Consider the following 26942-nt stretch of genomic DNA (forward strand, 5'->3'; position numbering starts at 1 on the left):
GTTCTTACAGTAAAAAAACCTTTCCTTTGCCTTAGACGAAATCTTCTTTCTTCTAGTCTAAACGCATGACCTCGTGTCCTATGTAAAGTCCGGTTTGTGAATAGATTTCCACACAATGGTTTGTATTGGCTTCGAATATATTTGTATAATGTTATCATATCACCTCTCAGGCAACGTTTTTCTAAACTAAATAGGTTTAAATTTGTTAACCTTTCTTCATAGCTGATATGTTCCATTCCTTTTATTAATTTTGTAGCCCGCCTCTGCACTTTTTCTAGTGCCATAATATCCTAATGTTATAATACTGTTTGCTTTTACTGCAATAAAATGCACATATTTGTATTCAATGATATCACATGTGTAAAACAGTACCCCCTATGTAGAGGTTTTATGGTGTTTTGGGAAGTTACAGGGTCAAATATAGCATGTTACATTTTTCATTTTTTTCACATTGAAATTCACCAGATTGGTTACGTTGCCTCTGAGACCCTATGGTAGCTCAGGAATGAAAATTACCCCCATGATCGCATACCATTTGCAATAGTAGACAACCCAAGGTATTGAAAATGGGGTATGTCCAGTCTTTTTTAGTAGCCACTTGGTCACAAACACTTGCCAAAGTTAGCGTCAATATATGTGTGCGAAAAATGCAAAAAACGAATTTGAACGCCAATTTTGGCCAGTGTTTGTGACTAAGTTGGCAGCGAGCTGTTACTTACCTTTACAGCAGCTCCTGTCAGCTCCCTTTTCCTCCACTGTAAGTCTCGCGGGGTGACGCCACGGTAACCGTGGCAACGCTCTGACCACGCGGCTCTCGCAAGACTTACAGTGGAGGAGAAGGGAGCTGACCGGCATGGAGGAGCGAGAGAAGGGAGCTGAAGGAAAGGTAAGTAACAGCTCGCTGCCAGTCCCCAACAGAACCGCCAGGCTTGTAATGAGCACGGCGGTCCTGGTCTGTATTATGAAAATGTAGTTGCCATAATACAGACATTGACTCGAGTATAAGACGAGTGGGGGTTTTTCAGCACAAAAAATGTGCCAAAAAACCCGGCTTTTACTCGAGTATATGGTAGGTATATATATATATATATATATAGTGATATATACGTATATACTTAGGTATTTTTTTTATTTTATTTTTTTATTTCGTTCTACATGTATTTTGATATCAATATGTATATTAATTGTAAAATATAGTTAGAACCAATTTACACATACATATGTTTTTTATTTATTTATTTTTAACTTATTTACATATTTATTTTATATTATATAAATATATATATATATAATGAAAATGTTATATATATTCAATCAATATCATTGTACGTGTATTTTGATCTTAATATATATATATATATATATAAATACACTTAGACAGTATGTATGTGTGTGTGTGTATGTGTATATATATATATATATATATATATATTCTAAGTATATATTTTATTTTAAACTGTAACTTTAACATCATTTTTACTATTTTCAGGCAGCAGGGGGGGGAGTATCTGTCATTCCAGGCACTCCCCCTGCTGGCATTGCTATGGACGGCTAAGTCGTCCATGTGATCGTGAGGTCCTTGCAAGGACCTCACGATCACATGGCCCAGGGGGCCGGCGACCAGGTAAGTACATAGGACTGCATGGGAGTTCTATGCTGCCCGCTGGCGTTTAGAGCCGGGTCCCCAAGGACAGCATAGAACGCCTACCGTCCTTAAGGGGTTAAGGTCCTCTTGTTGGGAACTTCTATTGGAAGAGCAAAGGCTCTTTCCCTGAGGTGCAGAGGACGAACAATTCAAGCCTCTGTTGGTTTTATCCCTTGCTTTTCTTGGAGGAGAATCCAAGGATTTGCTGGGGCTGAAATAAAAAGCCATATATAAACATATATTACAGGCTTATTCTGGCAATCTTTTTAACGCCCCCCCCCCCCCCCCCCCCCCACCCCCCCAAAAAAAAGTAGTTGGCAGATCTGTTTTCTAGAGAGGGATCTTGCAGTGACAGAGGAAGAATCCATGCTACAATAAAAATTAATAGACTAAGAACAAAGATGAAGTCCAACCATATGCAAAACCTATACTTAAGCTAAGAAAGAAAATGAATGCATAATAAAAGAATACCTTCTGGAATGTAGCAAAAAGGCCCAAGCAGCCAAAGAACAGAACGGCACCACGTCAATGCGTTGATACAAGTGTGTAACCAGATCACTATCCGATATGCAGGTACACAGGGAACCCCAGACACACTACACTGCATTTAAATAGCCCGGCACTAGTCCATACGCGCAATCGCAGATGCTTGAAACGCACGTCATGCGTTCCAGACCGATCGCGTCACTTCGGTCACTGAGAAAGATGACGCGATAGCTGCAACGTCACTTCTGCCCTTTGGAACGCATACAGCGTTCCACGCGGAAAGAGGAAGCAGTAATACACGTGGGCAGGGTAGACATAACAAAAAAAAAAAAAAACAAGCAGCCAAATGGAACTCTACTACTTCAAACCCACACGGCTCAGGTACTAAAGAGAGTGCAGATACAAAATAGAAATCACAACAGTGTCCCTAAAGGGTTCCCTCCAAAGGAGGACCCTATATGCTAGTATGGATCCCAATTAAATGCCACAAGATGGGGGATTGTTGGTTCCAATTTATAGGGGTAATGCATAAGGGAAATTTTTAAGGAGGTCAAAACCCACATTTTACTTTGCCGATGTCTCTCCCTCAGAACACCATACATATCCCACGTAGCAGTTCAGTTCTTACACCGAACCTAACCCAGTTAGTCCTGCTCATGCAGGCTGTTTACTGGGTTCATCAAATGAAGAGAGGCTGAATTTTACTTGGAAGGAACCCACAACAAACGCAGGAAAGTGGCCAAAAAAGAAAAAGTGTTTTAAGTCCTGTAGAACTAGCCAAGGACAGGAAAAAAGACTGTGGTGTAAGGGAAGGAGGGACTCTTTATACCTATCAGTCTAAATAATTCTTGTCCTGCGACGGCTTAGAGAGGAGCTACCTATAAGTGATGCTGCCATGATTAGCCAGGAATGTATCTTTACCTCTGGAATTCTAAGTAGACAGTGGTGGGTTAACAATATATCTTTACTTCTGGAATTACTGGATCAGTGGAACCGACCTATTAAGTGAAATCAGAGAAACCCATGTCCTACCTAGGAAATAGAGTTGATGGCATTCTGTACCAAATGGCAACAATGTCATATATTGTTTCCTGGAAGAAGGGGAACAACGATTTGCAAGAATCCCATAGCCACATGCTTCATCTGATTATTGATCTAACCTTAATGCCTAATTTCCCAAAAATGTGGGTTGGGGGCGGGGGGGTAACTATCAGTAATAAGTATATTGCATTACAAAGTGTTATATCTTGCAGGAGACTCATGAAAAGTGCATGTAGTGTGAGTGTTCTAAAAAGGCAAACTGTTCAACAAAAGGGGGATACTGTCAGCTCTTTAACAGGATTGAATACCCATTAAAAAGATTCATCCAGTGAAAAATATACGGCCCTGAATGCAATTATCACAGGAATGCGTTGCTATTGCGGGTGTCGGGATTGCTGCATAGATGGAGTGGGGGAAAAGTAGATTTGGCTTGACAACATTGCCTTTCCACAGTCCGGAGACACCTACAGTAATCCCATTATTGGTCTGAACACGATTGTTTACCATGAAATGTCCGATTGTCTTATAACTAGTACAGCTCATAGGTGTTCTTCCTGCATGTAAAAAATACTTTTTTTTTCCCCCTTTTTTTTTATATTTCAGGGAAAAAATGCATTCTTTAAAGACCTGACATCAATTCAGCTGCTGCCAAGCGGAGACATGGACCCTGGGATTGTTAGTCTCAGACAACAGGTACAGCTTGTTACCCAGAGATTGCTTGAGAAACCTTACAGATAAAATTGGGTTTTACTTGCTCTAAATGTGACTATTGCAACAGTGAATGCCCATTTTTGACTTTTTTTGAAAAATACTACCACCCACCAAAAGTGTCAAGTAGGTCCCTTGCCCCTGTTAAAAAGGTGATTTACTCCCCTTTTTTCCAGAGCCCGGGTGTCTCGTTGCAGCTAGCCCTGCCCCCACTCCGCCTCCTTGGCGGAAATCATCAAATTCTATTATCTCAGCCAATCCAACGCTTTCCCATAGAAAAGTATTAAGGGGCTATTGCGCATGCGTGGGAAAATATTGTTTTGATTTTATAATACAGATTTAGCTCCTCTTCTCTGTATGCTTTGACTGAACACTTATAACAATAAGTGCCAGACCGCCAAGATAGAGGCACCCATTTTCAGGAAGAAGTGTGGATTTATTTTAATTTTCATACCTAACAAATATGTATTTGTTAAACATAGGGATAAGTAAATACACCGATCAGACACAACATTTAAAACATCTGACAGGTTGGGGGCGGGGCCTGACAGCCAAGCTAGCCGGACGCACATGCTGAGAGCTCTGGCCCAAACGAGCCTAAAAGCGACCAATACAAACCGTAACCGGGGTTCCAGCAGCCTAACTCAAGGATGGCTCACGGCACAAGCGTGTGGGAACCCGAGGAGACCAGATCCGAGTTTTTCCGCCGAGCCATAAAGCATCCCACACTGAGGCCTAGCACGGCAGGTGGCCTAATGGCTTGGAGAGAGGGCCGCTCTCCCGCCGTGTGGTCCGCACCAAGCGGCAACTATCCCGACGCCCCGCATCCCCCCCTATGGACCGGTGGGGGTCATCCCGGTCCCCGCTGGAGACGCTCTCACACTAGCAACGGGGGAGTGCCCTGCCTGAATGTAGACCGCAAGCTGAATCCAAGATGGCCGCCGAGCCACTACCACTGAAGCCCCAGGAGACCCCGGAGGCCTGGAGGGAGCGCTTCAACGCTGACCGCATATGCCAGGAATTTTGGAGGCACCTGGAGTGCAGGCCTCTCCACAGCAACTCATCTACAGCAAAAGAGAAGTCGGCTGCTACAGTGGCTCACCGACCCGGCGTGAGGCTGGAGCCCGACAAGATGGCGCGCCCACCCCGCCGTCCGACATACCGGGGACACTGTGGGCAATAAAAAGCAAGGTACCACTGCATTCCCGTAACTCAACCTCCCACCTCCGAAACACCAAACGACCCCGACGACCCCTTGCTCTAAAGCACCACTCTGCCCCGCCGGCAATCACCCAGAGGCCATGTAGCCAGCCGCCACATACCCAGAGAAAGGGGCCAAATCCCGGGCGGATGACTGGAATCTTCGGATTGCAGCAGCAGCACCCGGCATTACCACCCAACGAGCAACCTGAGCACCCTCTCCATACTGGAACCTCGAGCTCCTTGGACACCAGCTACACCTCAAGGCTTCGTCACACCGATGATCAACGCTACTCCCCAAACCTGAGTTCACCAGGGACAAACAAAGTCGTGTACTTCCATTGCCTGACTGAACACTCCACTGACCGGGACTGTAGATACCCACTGAGGGGCATCGGGTAGCTGCAAACACATGGCCATACGCTGCCACAGGCCTCCCACCATGCTAGGCCACACACAGCAGTACACAACCCAGCTAGCTTAACTTGCTTTTTTATTGCTAGTTACTTAACACTCCTGGCAGAGCAGGCACCCAGTACCGTTATTATACTCCATTGTTTTATATTGCTTTCTTTGCTTATTCTGTTAATTATCACAGTTAGTTAAGGCTGTATAATTGGTGTCAGGGGCCAGTGGCATAATATCTCTGTTGAGTAACCCCAACATGATGAAACATGAATCTCCGTCAGATCCTCTGTTTAGATCAATAGTTTAGCTTGTTTATTAAACTTATAAAAATGTGCACAACCCTCAAATGCTATGACACAACATTTTGATGTATGTTCCTAGAATGATTATTACTGCCGTCATGGCATTGCAAATCTGTATGCCAATCTTTGCACAATAAAAATAAAGAATTAAAAAATAAATAAAAATAAAAAAATCTGACCGGTGAAGTGGATAACAATGACACCTGTCAAGTAGTAGTGGGATATTTTAGGAAGCAAGTGAACAGTCGGTTCCTGAATTCCATGTGTTGGAAGCAATAAAAACGGGCACGCGAAAAGATCTGAGTGACCTTGACAAAATAGTAATAGCTAGACGACTGGGTAAGGGCATCAGTAAAACAGCAGTTCTTGCTGGGTGTTGCAAAGGTGGTACAAGGAAGGACAACCGGTGAACTGGTATCAGGGTCATGGGCACCCAAGGCCCATTGATGCATGTGGGGAGTGAAGGGTAGCCTATATGGTCTGATCACACCATGGAGCTACTGTAGCTCAAATTTCTGAAAAATTTAATGCTGGCCATGATAGAAAGGTGTCAGAACACACAGTGCATCACAGTTTGCTGCATATGGGGCTGCGTAGCCGCTGACCGGTCAGAGCGTCCATTATGACTCCTGTCCACCACTGAAAACCTTCAACAGGGAAGTGAGCATTAGGACTGGACCATTGAGCAATGGAAGAAGGTTGCCTGGTCGGATGATTCACTATTTATTTTAGATCAGGTGCATGACTGGGTGTGTGTGCGCATTGTTTATCTGAGGAAGAGATGGCAGCAGGATGCACTATGGAAAGAAGGGAGGCTAGCGGAGGCAGTGTTATGCTCTGGCCAATGTTCTGCTGAGAAACCTTCAGTCCTGGTATTCATGTGGATGTTAGAATAACACGTACCACCTACCTAGAGATTGTTGAAGACCGTGTACACACCCCTTTATGGCAATGGTGTTCCCTGATGGCAGTGGCATCTTTTAGCAGGATAATGCACCCTGCCACACGGAAAAATATGCGGCCTCCAAATTCCCAGATCTCAACCCAATTGACCATATGTAAGATGTTCTGGAACAACAAAATCCGATCCACCGAGGCCCCATCTTGCAACTTGCAGGATTTAAAGGATCTGCTGCTAATGTCTTGGTGTCAGATACCAGAGGACACCTTCAAGGTCTTGTGTCCATGCCTTGACGCATCAGAGAGGGATTAGTCAGGTGGTCTTAAGCTTGTGCCTGAATAATGTATAATAGTAAATATATTGTGAAGTGACATATGGCTGGGTAGAGATCTTTGCTTCTGTGTTAGCCCACCTACATCACTGCCGGTGGAAGATGCCCTTGGTAGAAAACTGATTTAGAGTTAGATTTCTATATAGGTTGAAAAAAAAAAGTGTCGCCTTTTAACTGAGGAGAAGGGTGTCAAAATTGTAATCACAATTTAAGCTTGCCATTTCAGTGCCTGTAAGACTGATTTTTAGTAATCTGTATGAAAACAAATCGCTAAAACAAGGGGAACACATTTATTTCCTGATCAAAACATGGCAGCATTAATCTATGTTAGTTTTTGCTCTCATAGAAGAGAGGCTCTTAAGATTACTAATAGGGGACATGCATCACTTGACAATTATTGTTTTAAACCAGCAAGCAAACACTTTTGAACAAATATACATACTAAAATAAAGCAACGTATGTAATAAACCTGGTCAGATTGCATTATTGGGCTTGTCTCTCAGCTAGGGGAGTTTTTGAAGCCTCCCTTTGCCTCCGTTTCAGATAATCCCCACTAATTTCAGAAACAGGGCATCATCGTGATGCAGATAAGCATGAAAAAATAGATTTACATGATTTTTTTCAGCCTGCAGAGTGGGTCAACTGTCTCACAGCTAAAGCTTTTGAATTAAATAGTTGTCTCAAATGTATTTTGTGATTTAGAGAATGTACCTTACAGGGGAAGGGGGTGACATTCTGCTATTTGTCTCTTTAATACTTTAAGGTGGTCTTTTTAACATTATATCTCTCTGTAGGATACTACAGATGTTTCTATGAGCAAACTGACTGTAGTAGGTAATTGCATTTACCAATGATTAAATTCATCAGCTAAGAATAGTTAACCAAATATCCCTGAGGCTAGCCTATCAATTCCTAGATTAGAGATTTTAATTGTATTTGCTTTCATTTGATGATCAATTATTCCACCCTGATAAACACTTTAATTTTGTTTGCCATATAAGGTTAGCTTGGTAATTTGTTTTTGCCTCTATATAACGGTTTGCTTCCGTATCCCACAGTTTTTATTGAAGATGGTTAGTGCTGCAGTCCAGGTATTGTTGAAATCACAGAATGCTGTTGGGTCAGAGGCATCACCTCCTGAAATTCCTGAAAAACAGGTGGACTGGCCCCGGCTGGCTAGAGAACTGGCAAAACATCTTCAAGTAAATGAAGATACAATATGGCGACACTATGTATGCGAGCTGTATAATTATGGTTTTGACCACATTGCAGAAGAGGTAACTAATAAAATTAATATGAAGCATAATCAAGCATGTATTATTAATGCCATCTGCTAAGATCATCAAACATAGTTTCTCTCAAACCAGCCCTTAATGATTGCCAACTGTTAAGGATTCCAGGATTGATATTTTGTGTTCGACTGAGGCTATAACTTCAGTCGCATTGGTGGTGTTTGAAAATGTGTTATAGAAAGTGATCTAGAGTTAGACAATTCAAACATTATAACAAAGATGGGCCAGTTTATTCAATGGATGGACTGGTAAAATCTAGAAAGTGTCATTGTGTTAATTTTGATTTATTTCACCAAAAAAGAATGTATTGGAACTTGCAGAAAATATATTGAAATCTGTAGGAAATTCTCAGAAGTCAAAATCTCTCTCGTAACTAATCATTGAGGTCCTTGTTTGACTCTATAGTGTTGTGTTTCTTTCGCTAGGCCATTCTCCAAGTGATGGACCAGGAAGTGCTTGCGTCTCAGTTGCTGATTCTCACGGGGCAGAGGTTGGCATATGCGCTACTACATACTCAAACAAAGGAAGGGATGGAGCTACTTGCTAGACTTCCGCCAACCCTCTGCACCTGGATCAAAGCTATGGTAAGCGTGTTATGGTACTTTTTAAAAGTAAACCAAAATGTTTAAATGTCTATCTGTTCCTGTCCAAATTAATAAAATTGAATTGCGTATATACGCTGAAGTAATTAAGTCTGACACACAAGGTTCAGGTTAAAATAACTTCGAGAAAGTTTATTGGCAAGTGAAGAAAAAGCGGGCGCGCAGGCCCTTTTAAGAGGCATTTTGCGTCATCATTGATTATTAGAATATCAGCAAATAAACATCATCAATTGGATTAATTGTTAAGTGTCGGGGTTAGTGTCTTACTTATTGGTTCAAAAAATTAAGAGGTTAGTCCCGTGCCCACCCACCAGAGGTGGGATTGTTCTGGACACGGGTGGGGATAAGGGGGTCTTGAGCGTCATTTTACACGGTCAGTGATATCAGGCCTCATGTCCAGGTGCAAGGTCTCTTATGAATAGAACATTTCATTACTACTGTGTTCTCGTGGCCTTCAAACTATACTATCTTACAAGTTTAGGGAGTAGTCAGCAACTCCTGTGTCTTTGCAGGAAATACAGTCTTTGTCTACTATACTAATTGGGTTGGGAAATTCAGTCACGTAAGGTAGTTTTAAAATGAACAAGTTAAGTCATGAGGACAAAATGGAGGATTTGGAGAAGTCAGGTTAGGAGGACAAAATGGAGGATTGTCACAATATAAGGTTAAAATGGAGTTAGTACAATAATTCAATACAAGTACAATAAAGATTTTTAATAATCCCACATCAGTCCCCCCTATGAAATGTTAGATACTAACAAATAAAGTTTTATCTCTTAGAATCAGAAGACGTGTTAACCCAAAGGCACAGAAACCCCGTGGCCGCTAGCTAGGTGTTAATGCAAAGTGCAAGTCTGTCCCTAGAGCTGATCCTAATAGGCTAACTCATCCGTCAGTATGGCTCTCGAACACTTCACAACCATGGGTGTCCCATGGCAGCTAACCCACCACTTCTCCACACGGGGCCTTTACCATTCACTGACAGATGCTGTCCCTAAGCAAGTCCCTTCCTAGAATTCCTGCACTTTATCAACAAAAGGGATAGTTTGCAGCGGCAGACAGGGTGAGTTGATGTCTTGGAATTCTTGGTCATCAACTTCGAGATGGGTGAAAGTGGGTGCCGCTTGGTCAACAGTCTTCATGAGGGATTTTCTCAGACATGGGAGGATACAACAAAAGAGAAGAGCAAAGATAAAAAGGAAAATTAGTATAGCCATACCAATATGCATTAAAGCCTTTTGCCATCCTGTCATCCAACCAAACCATCTTTCCCAAGGATCTTTTATCCCAGAATTCCTTTTTAACTCTTCAGACAGGTCATTTAATTTCTCTATGGCTAATGTAACTTTACCATTAGGGCCTGTGTTTTCTGGGATATAGGTACAACATGTCATGGTGTCGGGCAAAATTTTACAAACCCCTCCTTTTTCGGCTAAGATCATATCTAGGGCCATTCTATTCTGGAAAGCCATTTGGGATGTGGCCTGCAGCTGTTCGGCCAACCCCTGGAGGGCGTCTCTGGTATAATTAACAAAACGCTGTTGATTATAATAAATGTAATTTATCCAATTTAAATTCTTGTTTGCGGTAACTATGGTAAAAATTGATTCAAATCCTGCAGCAACTTCATCCCTTGCTTTAAACTCATTGGGCACCCCCCTAGGTACTCCAATGGCATCAATGTACACATGAGGATCAAAACTTCCTTTCACTGGGGCGTCACGCTTAACCTTAGTGTGTTTGGACCCATGGGTGACGAGGTGTGTGTCAGAGATGATATGTATAGGCATAATGGCTTTAGCCAGAGTACACTCCCCCCACCACTGCTTGTCCATTCTGGATCTTAGCTGTAAATCCCCACACAACCAGTAAATATCCCCTAATGACCTGGTGTGAAACTGCAACAAGTCCATAGAGACATTTCTGTAGGTAGCACAATACCCCTTAGAGAAGTTACCCAAGAATTTACCCATTCCATCGTAATTAGCATAACAAGTGTAATTACCTTTATACACGGTAATACCATCTGGGGGTTTGACATCCTGGGTTAGGAGAGGATACTCTTTTGTCCATGCAATACATATGGACCTGTTAAAATTATAGTGATAGGCAAAAAGGCTTAAAACACATTCTTCTATATCTACTGGTAGGATTAAAGGCACAGTACCCAGGTGAGGCCGGGCACCGCCACACACATAGCATGCGGTCTTATTATGCTTATTAGCATTATATTTCATCCATTCTAACCATAGATTTACATCATTAAAACCTGTTTCAGCGGCCATGGTATCTTCAAAGGTGGGGTTAGCAATGGCCATCATGTCTTGAAAGGTCTGGATATGAGGTTTTAATGGGTTAGGGACCATATGGGTGGCCCCTTGCCACTCAGAAGAGTTGCACATATCTTTGAGGTAGAAATGCCCTAATTTACGGTAGGAACCCTTTTTCCAATACATTCCCATCACATACTGGTCTGCATCCGTGGGGCTTGGATGCTCAATGTTAAGGATTAATTTCATTGGTGTACCCCCCCCAGGCTTTCTCAAAGTCATTCTCTGGAGAAGGGATCTACCATGATCATCTACTTTAGATACGGCACTTTTTGGTTTGTAACCCCAGGCAGGCCCGGCATTCCATCCCGCCGCCCCCCAGTGGTCACAATTGTACCCCCATTGCTTGTCAACTACACAAACATATGGGTCTTTCGAATGAGGGATATCTCTATAGATGCTCTGGATTTGTGGTGTGGGAAATGGGCATTCTACAATATCACAGTAGTCAAAGGTATAAGTAGCCACCTGGGTGCACGATGAATTATACCAGAAGGTGTACCCACTAATATCTTTGGTAATGGCTACTTGCTGGGCCTTTATAAGGCTAATTAGGGAGAAGGTGTACCAGAGATACATGTTTGTGCGGTATTCGCTTCCTCTGGGGCAGGAGATTTCTTGCAGTGGGAAGCGTGGATCCAATTTGGCCTACCGGCCAGTTTGACGGAGGTTGCGGTAATCAGGAGAACTTGGAATGGACCGTCAAATCTTGGTTCCAGGGTACTTTTCCGCACAAACTTCTTGACCAGAACCCAATCTCCGGGGAGCAGGTTATGGGTACCTGTATCCAATTCGGGATCTGGAATTGAAGAGAAAACTTGGGCATGTATTTTGTTTAAAACACTTGCAAGTTCAGTTACATAGTCTACTAAAACATCCGATTGGATCTGCAACTGCTGCGGATAATAACAACCTAGTCTGGGTGCTGTCCCAAATAGAACCTCATATGGGGACAGTGAATGTTTCCCTCTAGGTGTGTGCCTAACACTAAATAAAGCTATTGGTAGGCTTTCTGGCCAGGGCATCTTTGTTTCTTGTGACATTTTTAACATTCTGGTTTTTAAAGTGCCATTCATGCGCTCCACTTTACCACTACTTTGTGGGTGGTAAGGGGTGTGGAAGGCTAGAGTCACCCCTAGAGCAGTCCAAATTTCTTTAGTCACTGTTGCTGTAAAGGCTGGGCCTTGATCACTCTCAATGACTTCTGGGAGTCCGAATCTACATACAATATCTGTAAGTAGGCGCTTTGCGGTTGTTTTTGCAGTGATATTGGCCACTGGGTAGGCTTCTGGCCAGCCTGAGAACATGTCCACTATTACTAGTGCATATTCATGGGGCCCACTCTTGGGCATTTGGATGTGGTCAATTTGAATTCTCTGAAAGGGGGTACATGGGCTTCGCCAGGTGTTTTGCAGGCACCTTGATTGGTTTTCCTGGATTGCATTTTGCACAAATGACACAGGCCTTGCAGAAGCTATTGATCAATGTTGTGATTCCAGGTGCTTCATAATACTTCTGTATGAGGGCGGCCATCAATTCTTTTGACAGGTGTGCAGGCCCATGTGCCCATTGGACAACTGCTGGATATAATTTTCTGGGAAGACAAAATTTGAAGTTGTTGTAATATATTCCGTCCTTATGGACAGCTCCTTTCTTTTTCCATTTCTGGATTTCTTCAGGAGTGACTGCAGCTTGCTGTTCTCGCAAAATTCGCAAATCAGTAGGAAGAGTTTGCAGAGCAAAAATAGGAACTTCTTCTTCTTGTCCGGACACTTCTTCGTCCACTTCCTGTAGATCCCTGGCCGTTAGCTTAGCAGCCTGATCAGCTAAGTGGTTGCCCTTTGCTTCATCTGTATCCAATTTCCCATGGGCCTTGACTTTCAAAACGGCCACTTCTTTGGGGAGTAGGAGGGCATCCATTGGCTCCTTGATTGCAGTGCTGTGTTTGACTGGTGTACCGGCGGTGGTAAGGAATCCTCTTGTCTTCCAAATTAGGCCGAAGTCATGTGCCACACCCAGAGCATATCTTGAATCTGTATAGATGTTGGCACGTTTTCCTTCGGAAATTTTGCATGCTGAAGTCAGAGCCTGTAATTCAGCTTCTTGCGCAGACATTGCTGGTGGTAAAGATGATGATTTGATAACTTCATCTGTTGTGGTTACGGCATATCCTGTATGGTATCTTCCTTCTTCATCAGCATATCTTGAACCGTCCACAAACAGGGTAAAATCCGGATCTGGTAATGGATTCTCATGCACAGTTGGTAAGTGCACTGTTTCCATTTTCATCTGTTCGAAACAGTCATGAGGTGTTTCTGGGTCATAATCATTCTTTATGACCAGATCTTGAAATTCCTTTTCCAGGAAATGGCGTGGCCATGCTTCTAGAAGGTCAGTTGTTGGGTATTTGGCAATACCATTTTCCTGTAGCTGTTCTTCATTCATGGTGGCCCATAGTTTTGCCATGGGCCCAAGATCATTCCATGACCTTGTCTTCAACTTGGTAACAGGAATATGTGGGATAGCGGTATCCCAATGGCGGTAAAGGTAGTTAAGTTGTTGAGGTAGCTGGACCAAGACCATGCTATTGCCTTCAGAATCACAATAGAAGTCTTGAGCAGTGAGCTTCACATCAGTCCAGTGGTAAAGCTCATCTTCATAGCAAGGTTCGGGAGAAATGTTTGGTTTGTACCACATGGTACAGAAGGCGTAATCTGGGCCTTCACAGAGAGGATTCCCATTTTCTTGAAATGTCAAATGTGGGTGCATGATCTTCTTGATACACCCGCAGAGCAGGTAAATGTAGGTCTCATCCGTGATGAATCCATAGTAGATACCCCCCTCAGGGAGTGGAAGAAGAGTGGATGGATTAAGCACTTGACATCTCTGGATGGAAATGTTGTCAGGCAAAAGAAGATGACACTGTAGGCGCAGGTGTCTGGCTGGAGACACGTGCTTGAGCTGGACTTGGTTGATGATGGCAGAAATGTCATGAGGGGCCAAAACAACCAGAGGGTGGCCAAGGACCAGGTCTGAGGTTCTTTCTATGAGCTCTCTTGCAGCAAAAACGGCCCTGAGGCAGGAAGGGGTCCCTCTGGCCACAATGTCCAGTTGACATGAGAAATATCCAATAGGCCTCTGGCGGCCTCTCAAGTCATTAGTTTGGGTGAGAACTCCTGTTGCATGGCCTTGTCTTTCAGAGACAAATAATTTGAAAGGTTTGGTATAGTCAGGTAGGCCCAAGGCAGGAGCAGAAGCAATGGCACGTTTGAGAGCATTGAAATTGTCCAGAGCTTCATTGGTCAGACAGAATAGGTCAGACTTAAGTGCATCATAGAGAGGTTGCATAAGCAGAGAGGCTTCTGGGATCCATGCTCTGCAGTAGGAAATGAGGCCTAGGAAGGCATGGAGAGACTTTGAAGTCCTTGGAGGTGGAATGTCTAGTACAGCTCTTACCCGGTCCCGAGTAAGGTGTCTGGTGCCTTGGGATAGGCAATGTCCAAGGAAAATCACTGAAGATTGGCAGAATTGCAGCTTGATGAGTGAAGCTTTGCATCCTTGTTCTGCCAAATAGGAAAGAAGACTAATTGAACACCTTTCAGTAGTGGGAATATCGTCTCCACAGAGCAGTAGATAATCCACATACTGGAGCAAGACAACTTCTGGGTGCTCAGCTTGCCATTGGTCAAGGATGGTACTCATGGCCTTTGCAAATTGACTTGGAGAATTTTGTGCCCCTTGGGGCATGACAGTCCAGGTATACTGTTGCATCTCATGAGTGAAAGCAAACAGGTATTGACAGGATGGGTCCAGTGGGACACTGAAAAAGGCATTGGCCAGGTCAATGACTGTGAAAAATTTTGCAGATGGTGGGACCCCAGAGAGCAGAGTGTGAGGGTTTGGTACAAGAGGGGTGTCCAGGACAGTTGCTTCATTGACAGCACGGAGATCCTGGACCATCCTGTACTTCTCTGGCTCACCTTTTGGAGTTTTCTTTTTCACAGGAAATAATGGGGTGTTGCATTCAGATTTACATTTTACCAGGGCACCCTTCTCTAAGAGTGCCTTGATGTGGATAGAAATGGCAGCAGACTGTGCTGGTTTTAATGGATATTGTGGCTTCCTTGGTAACTTAGCTCCTGGAATAAGCTTTACCACCACAGGGGGAACATTCAGGTGACCTATGTCCTCTGGGCCTGAGGACCATAACTTGGCGGGCACCTGTGTTTTTAATTCCTCTGGGAAATTGGACCTTAATTCTGCTGCTTCCTCACGGGGCTTTTCTAAATGCAGCATCAGAGGCAAGGAGCACAGGGCTGAGGTGTCTGATACAGATAGAGGTGTAAACATTTCTACCTGCCCGTCTGGGGTGAAGGTGATGGATGCTTGCAGGCGTGAGAGTACATCAGCACCTAACAGGTTAATTGGGCATGTGGAGGATACCACAAAGCGAGCAAGCAGGCTAGAGCCAACTCGTAGTGGAGTTGTTAAAGGGCTATGTCTTGGCTGGCCATCCACTCCAACACAAGAGACATCAATATTGGACAGGAAGGATGGGTCTGGCAGGTCTTGTTCTCGCAGAACACTACGGGCTGCACCTGTGTCAACTAGAAATGTGGTAGGGTGGCCTTCAATGGGTAAAGTCACTGTGGCAAGTGGCCCCCCCTTATCCCCTGTAGACACTGCCATGACAGGGGTTACGGACACAGGCTTGCCAATCTCCTAGTCATCGGGTTCCTCAACTATTGGAACCTGTTTGGTGGCTTTGGGAGCCGGGGCAGGCTTGGGTGGCTTTCTGGGTTCCCTTTGCTCCTTTTTTGGTTCTGGACAGTCACTTCTAAAGTGCCCTTTTGCTCCACAATTAAAGCAATGTCCCCCCTCCTCCGGTCTGGTACCTCTTGGGACTGGAGTGGAGCGGGATACCATGAGGGGAGCTGAAGTGGGTCTTCTTGGGGTCTGAACAGATTCCAAACCTCTAGCAACTAAAAGCAGGGTATCCAGGGGAACAACCTTATATTCAGGGCGTGCAGCAATGATTCCCTTGCGTATAGAGTCTTTAACACCTTGGACAAACGCACCTGACAGCATTTGTGAATGAATTTTGTCAGTAAGATCAAATCCCAAATCTGTAAACATTTGATACAGTCTTGCATGAAACCTTTCCACTGATTCTCCTTTATCTTGAATAACATCAGTAAGGCCAGCAGCCTGATCTGCAAGTTTGTCCTTAGCCCATTCTCTTAATTGGGTGCAAAAGGTTACCCCGGAGGGGTAATCAACATCACTGGAAAGCAGATCTGTACTGAGGTGACGGGCCATGCTCGGCCAATATGCATCCCCTGCTTTAATAGCACAAATGCTCAGTAAATCACGCCATGCGGCGGAATAAGTCTTTTGAATTTGAACTATCCCTCGGTAAAAAGGCATAGGCTGTTTTTCTGGGTCAGGGAGCGATTTCATTAATGCACTAGCTTGAGTGGGGTTAAAAGCAACATACTTAGGAGGGGTCCGTTCTCCCCGACCCTTGTGTCCAAAGGGATCATCGATAGAACGATGAGCTGAGGCTCCTGCAGCGGCTCCTGCAGCCTCCAATGAGTCCTGGGATAGCCTATCCTCCTCTTCCTCATCTAATTCTATGATCTGGGCTCTCTTGCGTGCAGGGCCCGGGTGAGGTGACAGGACCGGAGGATGAGCGGGGGTCCCAGATGCAGGGGTGGCTAGCGAGTCATAACCTGGGGATAGGTAGTCACCGGGAATTACCGGCATCAGAGCTGTACTGGGGGCCGCCATATTGGTGGCCGGAAAAGGTACTGCATTAGGATTAAGGGAAGAAGTGGCGGCCATGTTGGATGTGGGCACATCCGGGGCAGACTGTGCTGGACTGGGCATGACCGGAACCTGGGGAGTGGCTTGGGGAAGGGGTAGTGGATACCCGGGATAGGGCAGGGCCATGGGATATGGGAAGGGGTAGGGCCAGGCTGGGGAGGGGAAGGAGGTGGGGTATTGGACTGGGGTGGAGATGGGAGGGGACGGAGAGGGATCGGTAGAGGTGGGTGTAGAGGGAGGAGCCGGGGCAAGGGTGGAGGAGGTGGTTAGCTGGGCGGATGAAGAGGGGAGGGGATCATTAACGGAGAGAGAATGTAGGGAAGGAGTGGCAGATGAGATGTTAGGAGGAGGTACAGCAGGTAGCGTAGGGATGGATGAGGATGATGGGAATGTTAGAGACGGGGAAGGGGAAAAGAAAGATCCATCAGAATTCAGGACCGGGCAGACAGGGGAGGTGATGGGATGGGCGTTAGGAGGATTGGGAGTGGGGAACATAGTCAGCTGGCTATCACCTATTGCTGACTGAACCTTGGGGATAGACATTCCCTGGGCGCCATTTTGGGGCGCTGGCTGAGGGTAAACCCCAGTAACACAATTATTATGATACACAAACAATTTCACACCTTTGTGATTTATTTCTTCCTCAACCCAACCTTCTAGCTGAATAGCCTTCGCTACTCTGTACCATGCTTCAGCAGTCTTTAATAAACCATTATCTATAAGCTTGCCTTTCTTTTCTGTCAGTAACCTACGCCAACTTTCTGGTTGCAATCTTCCACCTGTTGGTACAGCAATTTTACATACTTTTGCAATCTTTTCAACACCTTTAACCATCTCCTCGCCCTCTCTGTCCTCAACTAAATCACATGCTAACCAGCCCTTACTGGGCTTGCTTAAATCCTGCCCCATAATCCCTTTCCCCCTATACCAGCGTCCTAGATATAGGGAGAGAGAAGGAAAACTGAACAAGAACGTCTACAATGCTCGACTGCCACCTGAGAACCGAGGGACTTTCTCTGGTGCGTCTTCCCAAAACGTAGACTAGTCACTGAATCCGCCTACCCGGGGTGGTAGACACGGATTGGAGCGAGGTGAGAAGTGTGTGACCAATCACTTCTCTTTTAAGAGAAATAGGAGTGGATAGTATAATAATATAGGAAGTGTAGAAAAGATGAAAGGCAAGGAAAATCCTTAGAGACAGACACAGGAGTGCATGAGACTCCTAATTAGACAAACAAGACAACAATACAATTGAAATACAGTGCATGCATCACAGTTCAAATGAAATCAACAATAATCCCTTTCCTTTACTCGTGTGCTTACTCCAAAGTCACCTCCCTCAACCCCGTAGTGTCTCCGCTCGGAGAACGACTTTCGTAAGTCTCACTACCAGCGGCCACGGAAAACAACTGACACCGGTCCGAGTTCCGTCAGCCTCCCTCTGCACAGTAGCCCACAAGAATGTGGCCACCTCTATCCTCACTCCCGTAGTGCTCCTATAAAACCCACTTTATAAGTCTCACTACCACGTGATGCGGAAAACAAGCAATGCCTACTTGAATCCCCCCAGGAAACAGAGTCCCCTGCCACAAGACTAAGTCCCCTACCACAAATAAACAGAAAACTGGAATTCCACCAGCCCCAGCGCTCGGGGTTGTGGTTACCAAAAGAAAACTGGAATTCCCTCAGCCTTCACACTTGAAGCTGCGGGTTACCATGTGCACAAAGAAGCTAGCTAGGCTCTCAAAGTGACACAAGAAGGATCACAGGAAATTATGAGTCTACACAAAATCCACAGTTCCAACAATCCCCTTTTTCCTTACAGCCACAGCCACGAGGCTCCTAAAAGAGGTAAACAGGCAAAGAAGACCCCCAGGAACGCATCCACAGGTCAACCCCCCTTTTTCCCTACAACCACAGCACCGTGGTTCCTAAAAGGAGTAAAACAGGCAACAGAAGACCCCCAGGAACGCATCCACAGGTCTACCCCCCTTTATCCCAAAAGGGGTAAAATACAAACAGATAGACAGACAAACTGAAGACCCAGGCAAGTCCCCTCAGGTCCACCCCCCTTTATCCCAAAAAGGGGAAAACAAGCAAAACAGAGAACCCCAGGCAAATCCCCTGCAGGTCCACCCCCCTTTATCTCAAAATGGGGAAACAGGCAAACAATTCAAACACACCCAGGCAACAGATAGACTAAAATGCAGGTAAACAAGTGAGTAACGAGACACCGGGCAAGATATTACCTGTCTTTGATGTCCTCCCGGGAAGCAGTCACAGACACGTGGACGGGTCAATCAAAGGGGCCGGAACATACCGGTGGCTCTGCAGAAGTCTCTACCGTGTACCTGGAGGTGATCAATCTCCTTTCCTTCCCCCTGGATTCCTCCGTCCACCCTTGTCTTCCTTAGGACGGCTCACCGGCCGGACATAGCCCGATGCCCCACGTTGGGCGCCAAGTTGTTATGGTACTTTTGAAAAGTAAACCAAAATTTTTAAATGTCTATCTGTTCCTGTCCAAATTAATAAAATTGAATTGCGTATATACGCTGAAGTAATTAAGTCTGACACACAAGGTTCAGGTTAAAATAACTTCGAGAAAGTTTATTGGCAAGTGAAGAAAAAGCGGGCGCGCAGGCCCCTTTAAGAGGCATTTTGCGTCATCATTGATTATTAGAATATCAGCAAATAAACATCATCAATTGGATTAATTGTTAAGTGTCGGGGTTAGTGTCTTACTTATTGGTTCAAAAAATTAAGAGGTTAGTCCCGTGCCCACCCACCAGAGGTGGGATTGTTCTGGACACGGGTGGGGATAAGAAGTTCTTGAGCGTCATTTTACACGGTCAGTGATATCAGGCCTCATGTCCAGGTGCAAGGTCTCTTATGAATAGAACATTTCATTACTACTGTGTTCTCGTGGCCTTCAAACTATACTATCTTACAAGTTTAGGGAGTAGTCAGCAACTCCTGTGTCTTTGCAGGAAATACAGTCTTTGTCTACTATACTAATTGGGTTGGGAAATTCAGTCACGTAAGGTAGTTTTAAAATGAACAAGTTAAGTCATGAGGACAAAATGGAGGATTTGGAGAAGTCAGGTTAGGAGGACAAAATGGAGGATTGTCACAATATAAGGTTAAAATGGAGTTAGTACAATAATTCAATACAAGTACAATAAAGATTTTTAATAATCCCACATCAAGCGTATGGATGCTGCACAGCAGCTTGTACACATGGCCTAGAACAATGGTTCTCTTTGTTTGTGCCATTAAACGATAATTGAACATTTTGCTTGTACCGTTAAACATTCTGTTTAGAAGTTGGCTTTATATTGAGTTGGGAATCGTATAATAGATGGTATCCCTAGACAGTTCCAGCACATTTCCACTTTCCTGCACAGTGGAAGTCTGGGTTGGATGCCAATAGTCTCATATCAAGAAATCCCAGGATTCTATAGGTTGCTGGAAGCACCACTTCTTAGTAACGGTCACTGAGCAAACCTTTTTTTGAAAGGGTTTACAAATTGTACCGTTACAGTAAAATGTTATTAATGCCAAGATGGAAAAAAAATATATGCAAATCTGATTGATTTAGGAAGTAAAATTTCAGGTGACAGACCCACTTTAATTTCAAAGAAATCACCCTTAAAAATTGCATTTTACATAGAACAAAGTTACTGCAACAGTCTCAACTGTGTTTTAAAACGTACCATGTATTGACAACAAACTTAGTTTTAACATGAGGCTGCTGTTTGATTTTGTCTATTTCAGGACCCTCAGGATCTTCAGAACACGGAAGTGCCAATTAAAACAACCGCAAAACTGGTGGATAAAGTGGTAGAACTCTTGCCTGAAAATCATGGCCAGTACGGGCTGGCGTTAAACCTGATAGAAGCGGTTGAAGCCATGTCTCTATTGTGACCCCTCTTCAATACCCACATGATGCATGGCTAGTGTTTCCCAACACCTATAACATTTATTGGTTATGGATCTAAGCTTTCAGGGCTTTGTTAAATAAGCAGCCATCATGTCCGTGTTAGTCGCATCTGTAATTAAAACCGTTCATTGTTAATTGTCAATCTACATCTCTTGGAACATGTTTAGTCTGTCACTAAAGGATATGCAACTATAATGTGATACGAACAGGTGTTACATGAAGAATCCCTACTTATTTATAGTCTCTATGTATAACAATCAGTGCAATAGATTTACACTTCAATATTAAATATGTGACTGGAGTAGTTTAACAACCTGCTAATACGGAAGGAACCCATGCGGTGTCATTTCACGTAAAATTATCCAAGAGTGGGCGGCTGAGAAATTGTTTAAACCCGAACAGCATTAACCCCTCCGTGATTAGTCAGTTCAGCTCTAATCACACCGCGTGGACATGTAAATATAATGTAGACATGCTGGAGAAAGCAGAAATCAGAGCTTTTTTTTTTGCAATCAAAATTCCTAAAATGTAAACCGAGCCAGGTCCATCTTATATGGAAGTGGCCAAAGTCCGCCTTCCAACCACCACCTCGAGGGAAGGGTAAGTAAAGCTGTAAAATCAGGCATGAATCAGTGATTGGGGCTAGATTTTTATGCAGCACCTCATCTCAATGGACATGTGTTGCACTGTGTATGAGCACACAGCCTGCCGCATCTTAAAACCTGTTGGTTCAGCTCAAGGGGCTGGATGTTTGAACATTCTCTATGTATAGCGTTTATTCATGTGGCAGTGCTACGTATGGGTTTGTATACTCATGCAACCTTAAATTGTGAACACACCAATAAAATCACTTCTAGTATTGGGCACAAAATCCACAAGATACTGGCATTGCAACAACTTTATACCCCGCGGCAGCTGGATCCCAGTTATGCTAAAAGTCAAGTCCAATGTGAGATGATTAGTCTAGCAGAGGAGTGTCGTGCTCTGCCTTTAAATACCACTTGCCAGTGCTTTGGTTTTTTTTTTGAATATCTAAACAAAGAACAACGCATACCATTAAGCAATACACTACATTGAGCTTGAACGACTGGTGTTTATGTGGCTGCCAATGGTTGAGGATTTTAATACCTGCAGTGCGACAAAGCTCAGGAGTGATTTGCCACAGTGAATACAGTTTAACCATTCAGCTCTTAGCAGCACAGTAATGAGCTTGTCAGGTTTCCCTCCTCCGCTCTTATCAACGATGTTGGCAGGCAGATTTATTGTGCTTATCGTGATAGGAAGGCTTTGTGAGCCTCAGTGTTTTTTTTTTGGGGGGGGGGGGGGGGGGGGTGTAAAACAGATGCTGCCTAAAAAAAAAAAAAAAAAACATTCAAAGTTTAAATATTGTTCGCATTAAGTAAAGAAAACACTGTCATTATTCCAGCTGCCAGCGTGCTTTAATGTTATATAAAAGTCTATTTGCTTTTTGTATTAAAATTTCTTGATCGGAACCTTTTGGTGCATGGTTAATTTATTTCCAAAATATCTGGTTGAATTTATATTTGGAAAATTACTCTGCAGATTTAGGAATTTTATTTTGTGATTTAGAGAATATACCTTACGGGGGAATTGGGTGACATTCTGCTACTTTAACATGCTTACACATGGCTTGGGAAAGAGAATGTGAATTACGTTACATGCACCGTACCATTCTGTTAAGATAATATCCGATATATCGAAGTGGATGAAAAAAGTGTCTCCACCACATTACCAACAGATGACCTAAATCTAGAAAGTATACTGAATAAACACCTACGTCACATGTTGAACAAACAATATGCACTATAGGGAGCTTAGACCAGCATGAGATGATCACTATAATAATGATTCAAGCTTTATGGAAAATTAGGTTTTGTATAACTTAAAATTTGTATTTAACATCTCCCTGTGCGTTGCAGCCAGTTATCAGTTATGGGTCAAAGCTGGACTAAGAATAATCTATTTTAGAAACTTTCAGGTATTTTCACATCCTTGTCCCAAAAAAAAAATAATAAATGTTTTTAAAAACCCACTGACAGGAGCTACAGCCTATTGTAAGGAGGTGATTTCTAATTATTAAGATGTGTCCACACTCTCTGTAGGGTGCATGGATTCTCTGGATGTACAGACTCCCTGCCCTCACTGCTGCCTCCTTAATAGGTCCCTTTTATTCAACAGTGGAAAAGACGAACAAAGCTTCTTCTACTAGACCCGGGGTCCTCAATGGTCATGGTCCAGTTTTTTTAATACCCCATTAGACCAATGCTGCGTAAGCTGTGAATCCCCTAAATCCTTGAGCACTGGGTTTTTGAAGACCTGGTCTAGATGACAGAATGCTTTGGGTTTGTTTTTACTAGACTGGAACATGACAATACTTGCCAACCTGTAGGCCAGAACAAAAAGATGAAGGTTGTTTTTTCTTGTTTACTTTTTTTTACCCACATATTAACCATTTGTGCCTAAAATTTGCAATTCCTTAGTCAAACTTTCCACAGTTCCCATGACAGGTCGTTTGCCTTACCTGCTGAAGTGTGTTGCTTGGGAAATCTACATTGACAATCCAGGGACCTGTTAATAATCTGGGCCTGTAATATAGGGGGGATCTTTGATGAATAAATTACTACTGTAGGCATCCACTAATAAAGGAACGATTGGACCATTTTGCTAACTTGGTTACACAGATATATTGCAGTATCTAAGAATATAAGCACCCATCTCTTTGAATGTTATAAAAAATGGCATTTGTTTGGATGTTCCATTTAATAAAAGCAAGAAATTCCTACATTCAGAAATAAATCCTTTATTCAGTTTTTAGTGTAAAAAAAAACATTTCCCATCATTCAAACCTTTCAAAAGAATAAAGGTATTCCCCACGTGCAAACTTTCTCCAAACTATTAATATTTTAATATGTACACACAGAGTGAAGACTGGAAGTGTATTATGGTATATATTACAAACCTGCCATTACTTCTCTAGCAGTGGAGCATAACATTGTCACTGCTCTAATCTTTGAGTAACTCTCCCCCCCTCCCCCTTCCCCCTGATAATATTTCCAATTAAATAGCAGACACCTCTTTCAGAATATCCTGTGCATAAAAGAGCTTGATTCTTATCAGGAAAAAAGGTGTTTGTTTTTTGTTTTGTTTTCTCATTCAATACTGCCCAAATCAAGAAATGCAACATATTATTGAAGATGTATGGCTGTTTTTTAAAATTATTCAAAATTACATTTTTGGAACGTTGATGCCATGTGTCTTAAGTCTGTACTGAGCATGTAGCCCATCTGTCCCTTCAAAAGTTGCTGACCCCAAGCAGTAGCTATACATCTTTTCCAATGCACTTTTATCCAAGTAATTTAATCTTGGCACACTTGGTATACACATGTAGAAACAGCTAGTCAGGCTACTGGCTCCATTTCCCTGCAATGGCTTCCAGACACCGGGGGCAAGGAGATAATGCGGAGGTGGTGGTGAATTTCTTGCAGCGTGGGCAGCGTTCTTTGGTACTTTGCTGAATAATAACTTTATAAGACTCTTCTTCACGTATATCTCCACCTAATAAAAGAAGTGTCTGCACATATTAGTTTGAAATTTGCAACAAATATTAAGTGTTCATGAAAACTGTGCCTTGTGTACATCCAGCATCCATACCAGAGTGTATTTACGTGTTCAAGCAGGCGGATATAATGCTAAAAAGACAAATTGTTTAGTATTCCATTTAATATACTTAGTGAAGATGCTGTAGGACTTGGAATTGTACCTCCACCCAGTGACTGAGCTACCACAGTTGCAAAAGATGTTATTGCCCCCAAGTCCTGGCTACGTGGGGCCATATTAGGATTATGGATTACAATGCAAGGCTATGAGAGCCACAATCACATTACACTGACTTTCAATTCCAGACTTGCCCTTCACAGCACACGTTAACCCACTTTATACATGGGGTAGATGTTCAGGAGACAGAGCAGCCTCCACATTGTGTGCCGATTCAACCTGTGCTGCTCTGATTGGCAGCAAGGATAAAAGCTGGGAAGAAATATGGGTTCACTCTCAACCAAACTCCACACACACAATCACACTCAGGGGGGGAGAGGGGGCTCCGTGCTTTCTAGTTACACCCCCTGCATCCACCACATTTTACTGGACAAGCAATTTTGTTTAAGTTGATGGTCAAAACAAGTTGCTGCTTTACTATATTCTGTCATTTTACTCCACCCCCCTTCTACAATAATATCACTCAAGGCAGAAGGCGAATAGCTGTTAATGCAAATTGGTGTCCAAGATTAGAGTACAGAATGAATACACTGATTTCACACCAATGGAGAGATGGTGTCACAGTGAGACAGGTCTTTACTGCAGACATTAGGTAAAGACTTGGACTACAAATCTGCCATAAAGAAGGTTCAGGCAGGTATCACAGATCATTTTTTCGTATAATAAATATTTACTAGAGTTTATTCAAAAAGAATAAAGAAAATCTCAGTGCGATCAAATCATGGCTGGACTTGATTACCTTCCAAATTGATTAGAAATGAACCTTCAATTACAGAGGCTCCTGGTGCTTGATCAAGTGGCATCTCGGTCACCAGTGAGGTGTGAGAAGACATCAACAACTCATTGAGTTGAGAAGTACTGGATGTCTCTTCAGGCTGCAGGGTCTGTGGGTGACAAAATAAGAGCACCATGTTATTAAATATCCTGTAGTTTAACCATCCATCCTCCAGCTGAAGTTGTTTTTTTATGTGGCTCAGCCAGGCATTCGGAATGCTTACTTACTACAACAGATGGAGCGTCAAAGATAGTCAGAGTGGTGAAATCCCCTTTCTATCTCTATTAATGGCTACCACAACACCTGGCAGGTATATGTCATGGTATTACATTGTATGAATACTTGTGCTCTTAAACAACTGAATATGGTATTCCACAGGCAGTGTGTTACTGAAAAATTATACTATTAAAGAACCACTGCTCCCATCAAAACAATCACTTTGCAATAGTGTAGTTGTTGGACTACAATTCCATTCTCAAGTGACAATTAAAATAAATAATCAAACAAACAAACAAAAAGAAACCCTTTCAGTCCATGTGTTGTACATCCCATCATTAGTTTTCAGATGGGTCACATGAGTTTAATGAAATGGGCTTGTTGCTTACTTAATGATTAAAAGCAAGGGGTGACCAAATCGAAGGCACCAGCTGGAAGACACTTTATGTAATGTCAGCACATTCATTGGTGATTTATGAATGGGGCATTAGTGGACTCCTGATCTTGTTGTGAGACATTGACAGGAACGCATCTTACCTCCATTAGCTCAAACAAAAGACCTGGTTCTATGACAATGGTGATGTCATACTCTGCTGCGTTCTTGCCTGGTATCGACCCTAGAAAGGCATCTCTGATTGAACAAGCAGCCTCAATTGCTTCCACCAACCCTGGCTTCTTCCATACAGAGTCAGATTTAATCCAGCCTGTGCGGAAAACTCCCTCTGATCCTTAAACACAATAAAAAAAGTTCTTAGCAAATCAAGTAGAAGGTGTATTTCTGAGAATGTGATTCAGGTCCGAACCAGGAAAACATCTTGTTTCCATTGACTACAACATCTGATTGTATGCCCATACATAACACTGGTTGGTCATTAGTCTTTTCTACCTCTATCGTGTAAGGAATGCATATCCTGCTGGACACTGAGTTCGTACCTTGTTTGTATGGAAGATACTGGAAGACCTCTTCTGCCAAATGTGGAAGAATTGGGGCAAATGAACGTACTACTAGGTCCACCGCTTCTGATAACGCAGTTTGGCAAGAGCGCCTCTTCAGATCTTTTTCTTCCTCACAATAAAGCCTTAAAACAGTAAAATGTATTGAGATATCACACACACAAAAAAACAAAACGGGCAGCAAATCGGG

At 43.3% G+C, this 26942-nt stretch overlaps 2 protein-coding genes across 2 annotated transcripts in view; one reads left to right on the plus strand and one right to left on the minus strand.

Annotated features, from left to right (window-relative positions):
• RAB3GAP2 (RAB3 GTPase activating non-catalytic protein subunit 2) overlaps positions 1–21333 on the plus strand; it is a 90783-nt gene extending 69450 nt beyond the window's left edge. The window contains exons 32-35 of the mRNA XM_063443814.1: positions 3776–3865; positions 8081–8299; positions 8740–8898; positions 20847–21333. Coding sequence (XP_063299884.1) covers positions 3776–3865; positions 8081–8299; positions 8740–8898; positions 20847–20996 — 618 coding nt within the window. The 3' untranslated portion in view covers positions 20997–21333. The remainder of the gene's footprint in view (positions 1–3775; positions 3866–8080; positions 8300–8739; positions 8899–20846) is intronic.
• Positions 21334–23774: 2441 nt separating this feature from the next.
• IARS2 (isoleucyl-tRNA synthetase 2, mitochondrial) overlaps positions 23775–26942 on the minus strand; it is a 74810-nt gene continuing 71642 nt past the window's right edge. Inside the window, exons 20-23 of the mRNA XM_063443815.1 lie at positions 26732–26877; positions 26336–26526; positions 25547–25691; positions 23775–24588 (exon numbers count right to left, since the gene is read on the minus strand). Of these exons, the coding sequence (XP_063299885.1) occupies positions 24437–24588; positions 25547–25691; positions 26336–26526; positions 26732–26877 (634 nt within the window). The 3' untranslated portion in view covers positions 23775–24436. The remainder of the gene's footprint in view (positions 24589–25546; positions 25692–26335; positions 26527–26731; positions 26878–26942) is intronic.

The sequence above is a fragment of the Pelobates fuscus genome, chromosome 2 (assembly GCF_036172605.1).
Source record: "Pelobates fuscus isolate aPelFus1 chromosome 2, aPelFus1.pri, whole genome shotgun sequence".
Lineage (NCBI taxonomy): Eukaryota > Metazoa > Chordata > Amphibia > Anura > Pelobatidae > Pelobates > Pelobates fuscus.